Genomic DNA, 9,145 nt, shown 5'->3' on the forward strand with positions numbered 1-9,145 from the left:
GTTCTATTCTCCATACCTTTGTGACGCACGTCATTAATGTCGAATAAGAGTTTCCCTACGCTGGCATGGGTTTTGCATTCGACACCGACTCGTGCTGTGAGATTCGCAATACATCCTGCCTTGACGATTAAAATATCACCTGAAAGACCAAATTATACAAACAATTGCATGAATATTTCCCGTAAATTGGGGAATGACGGAATTTTTACGCACTTAATTATTTCGCACTTGATTGGTTGCAATTGGAGAGGCATCTGCTGGTTGAACACGAACGATGCTTCCGCGGTGCTGCGGGCGAGCATTGTCGGCAGCACATGTCAGCTGCACTGCATCCACCGCTCGCACCCTCCATCCTACGGGCCGATGGAACGAGATCTCTTCGACCTCCACGTACTCGACCGCACGAAACCTCCCTACGGGGTCCGCCCATGTTGCCGCGTACCACACCTCACCATCAACGCCGTCTCGACCACCACACAAGTTCGATGCGAAGGAATTGGACGAGTTGACACGCACAAAGGAACGAATGCGAAACATGTGCAATCGCGGGGAGTTTGCCGCAGTAGTTCAGGAAGTGGCCAAACTGTACCAGCCGTTGGCAAGCGCATTGCAATCGTCGGGTAGCCCCAACAAGCGCAAGACGAAATCAGCTGAGGCCCTTCCGTCGTCGAATTCCCACGTTCTTTTTAACCCCGATATGACGGCTCACGTTGAAAGCGAAGCCATGGCACTTTTGGTGCAACATCGAGCGACCGACGCCGCGTTGCTATTGCTTGATAACCTGCAGGAGATGGCCGCCGCGTCAAGCGACGTCAAGCCCAAGCGCCAAACCATGTCTTTCATTCTAGGCATGCTCACATTCAACCGTCGCTTTCCTCAAGTGCTCGCCGCCTACGACTTTGCCACGTCCCTTTCGATCTTTCCCACTGAAAGCATGAATGCCAACTACCTCGGCGCCCTCGTCCGCACGACACAGTTCTACAACGCCGCAAAGGCATGGCGCAAGTTGAGTGCGCAGAACTGCCCCCGCGGTGTCTACGCGTATCGCGAGGCACTGCACATCTTCAGCACGCTCCGGGACGCCAAGGAGATTATGGCGATACTCGACGACGTTGAGGTCCACGGCATCAAGCTGCGCGAGATTGACTACGCCCGCGCTATGACGGTAAGCGCCAGGTCGCTTGCTTCACTTGACGTTGTCGCATCGGTTGGTTGGGTAGGGCTTGTCCTCGGCCATCGATGAAGATGCCGACAAAGGTCACGCTTCAGACTGTGCCGACTTGATCCTCGACCTCTACGACAAAATGCAAACATTCGAGAGCATCACACCAATATCGCCTCAATTGTTTGGAAGCGTCATGGAGGCAGCCGTTTACATGAAAGATTACGACAAAGCGCTGGCAGTGTACCAGGACTACAGCAGTCTTCCCACAGCCCAACGGTGTGTGACCTACTTCACGGCATTTGCCGTGCTTGCTTGAATAAACGCTACCGTCTGACGAGCCTTGTCAGCACCAAGGGCGTCGATCACGTCAGCAGTCCACTGATATACGCCCTTCTTGGCTCGGATCGTCGAGATGAAGCCTTGGGGCTGCTTGCCGCGGCCCATGCACAGAAGAACGAAGTCGAAGCGTCAGCGATCGCGGGTCGGTTGGCATTTTACTACGCCAGCAATGGACTCGACGCCGACTTGATGGCATTTTTGGCCGAGTGTCCCCAACCCCTCCGTCTCCACTATCGGAATGACAAAGAGTTATTAACGGTGCTGCACAAGGTGACGAGGACAGCCCAGATGCACGAAGTCGACTTGTGGACGTTTTTGGTGAACCACAAGCAACTGCTGCATCTGGATGTGCACCTGTGGTGGTGGAAGCTCCTCATGCTGGCCGAAGGGGCCAAGAAGTGGCGGCTCATGCGGCTCATGCTGTCCGATCAATCCTCGAATACGTCTGGCGTAAAGCCCCAGCAATGGCGCGCCATGCTGAAAAACTGCGCCCGGCGTGTCACGCCGAACGACGTCGAAGGGTACGCGTTCATCGTGTATGTGGCCGAGCGAATGGGTGGTCTCGACAAAGGTCACTTCACATTGCCGCAACTCCAAGCGCTTGTGACCGCGTATTCCCAAACGAATGACCACGCGAACGCGATCGCGGTATTTCAACACCTTCACAAGCTGTGCAGCGGTGACAAGGACGCGACCCCGCCGACGGCCGCAACCTACGAAAGCGCCAAAAAGTCGTTTTTGGCGCTCGGGTATGACGCCGAAGCCAACCAGATTGACGCGATCTTGAAGTTGCACCAACAAGTGGTGCCCCCTGCATAGGTAGACGATATTGGCAATAGATATTCGTTCAAGGCTCGGTCGTCCAGGCAGTTAACCAACAGACTCCATCTGGGCATCGGCACGCTGGGCCCAACTGACTGGATATCGGTCGTATTCTGACCGATTACCCCGTACGAGAGCTGCTGCTGCGTTAGACATAGCAACCATGACTGGTCACCTCCCAAGAAAATATTCACAGCAGAGAAAGGTATCAAGTCCCAGCGATCGTGCGACTCAACTGGACATCCTGCCGCATTCGAGAAACGTCGCCACAACGGTAACACAAGAATGCGCTCGGGTTGCGAGGGATTTGTCTCCGTCAGGCGGAGCACCACCAACGTCCTTGCCCCAAGTGGCAGTGTCCTTTTAACTGACGGTCGTGATTCGCAGCAACGAGGCAGTCGGACAGTTGAAAGCTCCCCCCCACAGCCATCACGATAAATGTGGTGTGTTGTACGCAAAAGATTGAACCCACTCGTTTCGCCGGTGCGTGAACAAGAGTTGGTCAGCAACTGCTCTTCGATTTGTGCACACGTCCAAGGCGTTTATGAGGAAGGTACGGCAACGACAGGGACTTCGGCATGGTAACCTGCAGGGGACTCGTCTTGATTGCGGGACGCACGGCGCACTACGCTCCAAGAAGCTCAAATGAGGACGAGCGAGCAGCTCATACTTCCTGCAGAGAGTACGACGGACCTGATCGGATGCTTTCAATTGCATCCTTCGCCCCCCCGGCAACAGACGTGAGTGGCTTGCCGCAGCTCCGAGCCGATGGGACGCCGCCAGTCATTTGCAACGGCTTTGACGGTGTGGGGGTGGAGCTCCCTCCTGTCAAGTCTATCCTCAGAGTCGAGTGGCTCGTGTGTCTTCGCATTTCGCCAAAGCTGCTTCGCCGCACCATCGTGGACTGGCGACTAGGCGATGGCGACGACGTCACGATGGACTTGGTTCCTCCTTTCGGCGTGGCACCAACCGCTTTCTTGGATGAACCGGCGGCACCCAGAGCTGTCGATGTTGTACTGGAATTACTGGCGCGACTTGCGGGAGAGATTGGCACAGGCTATCGTGGTTGTATTATCGCAGTTCCGATTTTGACAGGCACCAACCTCTTTGAGCTTGGACGGTGGGGCTGGGGAGTTGGCTGCACTGGTGGGTGTGTTCACGACGGTGCCGCGGTCCACGGTAAACTTGGCGCTGGCCAACCTGCACCAACGTGGGATTACTGAGCGCCAGAAATGGATCGGATGCATACCGTTGTAGGTTAGCTTCTCGGTTATGGGAGGCCGCGCTTGGGGACGCCGCTGCCTTGTCGTCCTTTCGTCGGCGCTCGCACTTTTCCACCATTTGCTCAAACGTGGCGCAATCCGAGCCGTAGACAGGAGCGGTGCCAAACATGGACGCCAGAATTAACGTCGCCCCTACAATGCCATCGACCCATCAAGACCGAGTGAAGCATTTTCAAAGACGACGACCTCGCCGATGGTACACGGTGACCCCGTCGGCTCTGGTTTCCGTGCGCATTTCGTCAAAGGCAGCCCGCAAACTGAACCCGACGCCAATACCAAACAGCCAGTCGATCGGCTGATGTGAATCGGCGTGCATGAGGCGCCCTTGAAGGTCGATTTCGATCGCTCCATTGCTACTACCTCTGCTGTGGCATACTTTTAGCAGCGCACCGTCTGCAGTGGTCACTGGAATCTGCATCCAGCGGTGAAGTAGATGCATGGACATACGACGAGTGATGTACCATGTTCGTGCCGTAGCCGCAGCACCACACGATTGCCGTGGCTGCGTCGAGGGCCTGTGTTTGGACAGGGCCACTTTGCTTCTTCACATGAAACAGCCGCACGCGCGTCTCTTTGCCGGCTTCAATTGCCTGGTACAACGCCTTTGCATCTTCGCGAAGTCCTGTAAACGTGTGCACACTTCCGCACTTGTCCAGTTTATCGACGACCGCGCCGTCTGCCTCAGCCTCCTTTTTCGTCGCGTAGTAGCATCGAATTGGCGCTCGGTGCAAGATCGTAATATCTTTCGGCGCAAATGTCACCCCCGAGACAGATTTGTCTTTGGGTTGTTTCTGGAGCAGCGTCCATGCAACGGAAAACGCGCTGTGCGACCCTCCGACAATGCACACCTTCTTCTGTGGCGCTGCTGCTAGCACTTTTGCTAGCGCGACTCGGCCCGGATCGCGCAGGACGTGGTCGCTGAGCCACGTTTTGGTCAGCTGCGACGCCGTTAAGTCGGACGTGGGCAGAGCCTGCTTGCCTCCCATAGCCAGCACGACATTTTCGGCAAAGATGCATGTAGGCGCTCCACCATTCGACTGAATCGTGATTTTGCACACGTGCGGCGGCTTGGAATTTTCAACGAGTGCCCTGTCGTTTGGAGGAGCGGTTGCAACGCGTTCAACACGTAGAGCTGTCGTGTTGACGAAGCATGTTGATGATTCCGTGTACTTGAGCATTTCGAGCCGCGCCTGTTGGCCCACGGCGCCGAGAAATTTGCCGAGTTCGCCAAGTGCAATCGTCACATTCCCCGCATCCATGAGTCGCTTTGCGGTTGGATGGGTTGCAAGGGTTGCCAAAAACGTACCCTGGACGGACTCGGGTGGGTCGAGGTCTAGCTTTTCTTCCAGTACGCTCGTCACTAAGCTCTTGGCAAACGTGTTCGAGTTGATAATGTAATCGCCGAGGTTGCCGACGCCGAGGGTGTCAACGGAGCCCCCGTGAACGAGTGCGACTCCGCGCATCGACTTGTCGGGAGGTTGCAGAAGCTGGGGAAGGAGACCGAGCCGAGCTGCGCGGACGAGGATGCCAACCCCTGCAGGCCCACCTCCAAGGATGGCCAGCTTATACACGCCATCGCCGCCCTCCATGGCCTATTGAAGTTGGTCCCTCAAGGATTGAAAATCGAGTTCGCCACCGCGTGCACGATGTCAAGATGGCCGATGCCAGATGCCGAACGACAAGATGCGTCCAGCAGTGAATTTGGCTGCTTAAAATAGAGATGACGACCACCGTACAGTACAGATCGTTCAATACGACTCGTACGTTCCCTCTCGAATGGAAATGTTGTCAACAATGGTGTATTGTACGAAAGTGTACGTCGATGTATGTACGACACGACGTTTGGCACAAAGATACACACACGTCAACGCCGGTCGCGGTGCGGTTGGAGCACCGACATGGGAAGTGATCGAGACATTACGTTATAGACAGCACATGCAGGAGAGCGGCATCACGGTCGTTTGGACGACGACGGTGGCCGGGGCGGGAGCCGCGCTGGGGTCGAGTAACTCGCTCGCAGCTGCATGTCGTTGCCAAACATCAATGACGGCGTGCGCAGGCCGCTTTTGAGTGGCGTTGGAGTGTACTTGTTCGAAAAAAGGGGCGTCGGTGTTTTGTGTCGAGAAGGCGTCTGTCTTGCTTTGGATCTCTGCTCGCAACCACACGATGAGAACGTGTCGATGGCACGTCGACTTGCACGGAACATAACTAGCAGTCATGGAAGCCAACCTGTTTGTTTTTGGCGTCCATGGCATGCGCCAGCTTCTCCCTGGCCGACGACTCTTTAATGACAAACGTCGGCCGCCCAGGCTTGGTATCTGTCCATGCACATACCCGAATCAATACGTGGTGAGTTAGCAATCCAGTCGGCACCTGTGGCCGCAACGTCGTCGCGCAGGATCATCGGAGTTGCGTCAATACTTCCCCAAGTAATCATGGGAGATGCTGCGTCCGGGCCTCCGGGCACGAGCAGCGGCGTCATCGGCACGAAATCTTTGACCTCTTCGTTCAGTGGGTTCACGTCGGATGCAGCGTCCTAGAACAGAAAAAACGCCATGTCGACTCTCGAATCCACAAATTCGCCATCACTGCACGCATTCCGAACATGATGAAACCCAATTTTCAGCGCCAGTTCAAACATGCACCTTGGCTCCCAGCACACTCGGGACGATGGAATGTCAAGCATGCACACTACCGCCGCCAACTACATGGGCAATCGTACCTGTGCTGATAAGAATGCGCTTCGAAAGCGCGAATTCGCGTACACAGTTTCCATCGGTTGTTTGGGAGCAGCTCCAGTCCGTTTGGTTCGCTTGGCTACCACGATAACACTGCCTTCGTCGCTGCCGCCCTTCAGCAATGGCATGGTGGTCGATGTGGTGTCGCCGTTTTCGAGTTGGAGCACAGACGATCCTGCAAGGTCACTGACGGGAGGGACCTATTCCAGGCAACCATGTTAGGGTGTTCGATGCTTCAGCCACTTGGACAATGCACCTTGCAAATGCTGCGGCTTGTGTCGAGGTCTGGTGGGAAATGCAACGGATTCCGCACGCGATATCTCCATGTGTCGGGGACCGCTGGTCGACTGTCTTCCAGTGCTACAATGGGCATCGTAAAATGCGGTGAGAATTCACGGTGACATGAAACACAAAGCAAGAGGAGCCGACGTCGAGGGCTACTTTGGACGACGAGAGCATCCATACGAATATCAAAACATACTGAGCTTGGTGTCACATGCTTTGTCCATGAGCTGGCGCCGCTCGCGACTGATCCATGTGCCGTCGTTGAGGAGATGGAGCTTGGCGTCTCCTCGGTTGGCAGGGTCATCGTACGCCCAATGGTACTTTCGTTTGTGGTCGTTGATGGCTTTCTCTTGCAACTCCTCGAACGCTGCATTGTCTTCCGATGTGTGTTTTGCCTGTCATGATGGTCAAACAACATGGATGACCGACGACGTACAATAAACTCGTTGAGGGTCATGGAGGACGTGGGGTGGCTAGCACCTGCGGTCGATGGGGTAATAGAGGGCGTTTCGTCAGCTCCATTATCGACTTGAACGCCTTGCGATGCGCGAGGTGGAGTTGGTTGATCCCATGATGACTCGCACGTTTCCACGATCGGTGTTCGACTCTTTCGTAATGCTACCGCGAGATGACGACATCAATCGAGCAAATAAAGGCGACGGCGAACATTCGGGATGGGAACTACTCCGAGAGGCTTCCTGGGATGACCGTTGGTTGATCAAGTATTCTCGAGCTTCTTGGATCAAACGTGGGTTGTTGCTGGCGACGGCGTCCAACCACTGTGTCCATCCTCGTGAGATGAATGCGCCTCGAAGAGCGCGCGGAACGTACCATCGCCTGGTGTTTGAGTCTCTCTAAGTCTGGGAAGAAGTCGCGCTCAATGATCTTGTCCAGGGCATCCACATACTCGTCTTCGTCCAGAATGTGCTTCTTGCTCAAGCTCTGCGCCATCGTCGCAAACAAGTCGAGCGTAACATTCTCGAGGGTTTCCACCAATCGCATCAAGCAATTATTGTCTAGCCAATGAAAATTCAGATATATTTATTTACATAACGATTGAATATCCTTCCTCCATGAATATAATTCAAAGCAATTCGCAATCGGAAGGAGTCGTGGCAGCCCACAAGGGCGAAGATTTGCCCACAGAGGACATCGAGGGCGAACGTTGCGGCATTGCCTGGCACGAGGTAGGTTGTGTGTTTACAATGAGGTATATCTACCATGGATCTGGTCACCATGGTTTTTTGGTTAGCTGTGAATTCTCTGTAGTTTCCCTGTCTTGCATTGTGCAATTCGATTTCAATTGTGTGAAGGTTGGTTGATTGTCGAGGCAATTTGTCAACTATGCGAGCCCTCCGATCTCTGAGTTTGTTATCGTATTTTGCGCACGAGTTAACCATTGCGTTGAAGCCACATTCGTCCTCGTTGCCACATCGACTCGCAAATGAAATGTTTGGCTGGCGGCTCCTACATTTCGCCGTCGAGGGACGATATGGCCTGTCACTGTGAGCTGTCGTCTTTTTGACGCAGCTTTCGCCGCATGTGCTGAACGTGGCAAGAACGCCGACGACACCACACCGGCATGTATCCGCGAGCATCGTACGAAAATGCATCCGGAACAGTCACCCACACAGGTCTGCAGAATGCAGAAAAAAACACGCTTCGCGAGTATTTTGAAATTTGGAAGCATCAAGTGCACCCATGATTGCAAACCAAATATATACTGATTGGCGAACAGAATTTAGAAAATATGCAGTATTTAACCTTGACCAGGACTGCAGTACTACTTGAAAAGACTAACCTGTTACTTGTATTTGGTAGCACCGACAGTCCGAAAATACATTTGCGATATTTGGCGCGGTGATTAGCATTAGGGTAAGCGGCGAAGGGCACGCTAACCCTGTCGAAGTAGCACATTGTGTGTGAGGGGTGAAGGATTGGCATCGGGTCGCCATCGGGACACTAAAGTGCGACACAATAATCCACACTACCCCGAGGTATCACGTATACTGTTACATACATTCATCCATACATTCTGATCTAGTATTTAATTGCAGGCTAGGTTCGTTCACAATTGGAAATTTGGGGAATTGCCTTCTGGAATGACTTCTCCATCGTGACAACACTGATGGAAATGGTTCAAATAATCCGTAAGGTATTTATTAAAAAAATACCATATATCCATATTTTTATGTTAAAGATATATTTGGTTTCATTGCATTAATGTATATTTTTTCAATTTTTGTAACTCCAGGCCTTGATGGTTCGACAATTTCTATTCTCTTTTTGGTCGCAGAACGTATGAAGGGCCTGAACCGTTGCATATTATGTGTACAGGTGCTGAGGGTGCTTTGAGTCGTGTTTTGTTGACAGTCGACGACAGCATCGGGGGAGCTTAAGCTGGCATTTGCTGAAAAAATGGCCGATTTTGGTCTAGAATACACCAAAATATTCATAACAAAAAGTTGACATTGAACTCTGGCATTCAAATACCTCAAAAGAACATATCCTGT

The 9,145-nt window shown here is 53.3% G+C and overlaps 3 protein-coding genes across 4 annotated transcripts; 1 reads left to right on the forward strand and 2 right to left on the reverse strand.

The window, feature by feature from the left end:
* Positions 1–226: 226 nt before the first annotated feature.
* Positions 227–2,372, forward strand: H310_06090 (hypothetical protein). Its single transcript, XM_008871008.1, has 3 exons — positions 227–1,165; positions 1,221–1,441; positions 1,513–2,372. Exons 1-3 carry the CDS (start codon positions 275–277, stop codon positions 2,321–2,323), a joined length of 1,923 nt encoding a protein of 640 aa, XP_008869230.1. The 5' UTR covers positions 227–274; the 3' UTR covers positions 2,324–2,372.
* A 412-nt stretch (positions 2,373–2,784) lies between these two features.
* On the reverse strand, positions 2,785–5,294 carry H310_06091 (hypothetical protein). The gene is made up of 6 exons (XM_008871009.1): positions 4,071–5,294; positions 3,796–4,021; positions 3,576–3,741; positions 3,430–3,526; positions 3,020–3,383; positions 2,785–2,951 (listed from the first exon to the last, which is right to left on the reverse strand). Exons 1-6 carry the CDS (start codon positions 5,196–5,198, stop codon positions 2,869–2,871), a joined length of 2,064 nt encoding a protein of 687 aa, XP_008869231.1. The 5' UTR covers positions 5,199–5,294; the 3' UTR covers positions 2,785–2,868.
* Positions 5,295–5,477: 183 nt separating this feature from the next.
* On the reverse strand, positions 5,478–7,601 carry H310_06092. 2 transcript variants are annotated; one of them, XM_008871010.1, is made up of 9 exons: positions 7,464–7,601; positions 7,300–7,411; positions 7,069–7,250; positions 6,829–7,027; positions 6,604–6,707; positions 6,332–6,547; positions 5,983–6,145; positions 5,839–5,927; positions 5,478–5,758 (listed from the first exon to the last, which is right to left on the reverse strand). In XM_008871010.1, the coding sequence occupies exons 1-9, from the start codon at positions 7,581–7,583 to the stop codon at positions 5,561–5,563; spliced, it is 1,383 nt and encodes a 460-aa protein (XP_008869232.1). In that variant the 5' UTR covers positions 7,584–7,601; the 3' UTR covers positions 5,478–5,560. The 2 variants fall into 2 exon arrangements, with proteins under 2 accessions (XP_008869232.1, XP_008869233.1); XM_008871011.1 differs by having other exon boundaries at positions 7,069–7,411.
* Between the last annotated feature and the right edge of the window lie 1,544 nt (positions 7,602–9,145).

This window comes from Aphanomyces invadans (genome assembly GCF_000520115.1).
Source record: "Aphanomyces invadans strain NJM9701 unplaced genomic scaffold supercont1.10, whole genome shotgun sequence".
Taxonomy (NCBI): Eukaryota; Oomycota; class Saprolegniomycetes; order Saprolegniales; family Verrucalvaceae; genus Aphanomyces; species Aphanomyces invadans.

Excerpts from the sequence above, each read along its gene's own strand:
- H310_06092 (XM_008871010.1), bottom strand. The coding sequence starts at position 7,583 with ATGGCGCAGAGCTTGAGCAAGAAGCACATTCTGGACGAAGACGAGTAT. Across the intron at positions 7,412-7,463 it reads GACTCAAACACCAGGCGATG|TGGTTGGACGCCGTCGCCAG; the intron begins GTACGTTCCGCG and ends GGATGGACACAG. Across the intron at positions 7,028-7,068 it reads TGACCCTCAACGAGTTTATT|GCAAAACACACATCGGAAGA; the intron begins GTACGTCGTCGG and ends CCATCATGACAG.
- H310_06090 (XM_008871008.1), top strand. The coding sequence starts at position 275 with ATGCTTCCGCGGTGCTGCGGGCGAGCATTGTCGGCAGCACATGTCAGC. Across the intron at positions 1,166-1,220 it reads ACTACGCCCGCGCTATGACG|GGCTTGTCCTCGGCCATCGA; the intron begins GTAAGCGCCAGG and ends TTGGTTGGGTAG. Across the intron at positions 1,442-1,512 it reads AGTCTTCCCACAGCCCAACG|CACCAAGGGCGTCGATCACG; the intron begins GTGTGTGACCTA and ends GAGCCTTGTCAG.
- H310_06091 (XM_008871009.1), bottom strand. The coding sequence starts at position 5,198 with ATGGAGGGCGGCGATGGCGTGTATAAGCTGGCCATCCTTGGAGGTGGG. Across the intron at positions 3,527-3,575 it reads CGAGAAGCTAACCTACAACG|GTTGGCCAGCGCCAAGTTTA; the intron begins GTATGCATCCGA and ends ACGTTGGTGCAG. Across the intron at positions 3,384-3,429 it reads CACCGTCCAAGCTCAAAGAG|CCTGTGCCAATCTCTCCCGC; the intron begins GTTGGTGCCTGT and ends CAACCACGATAG.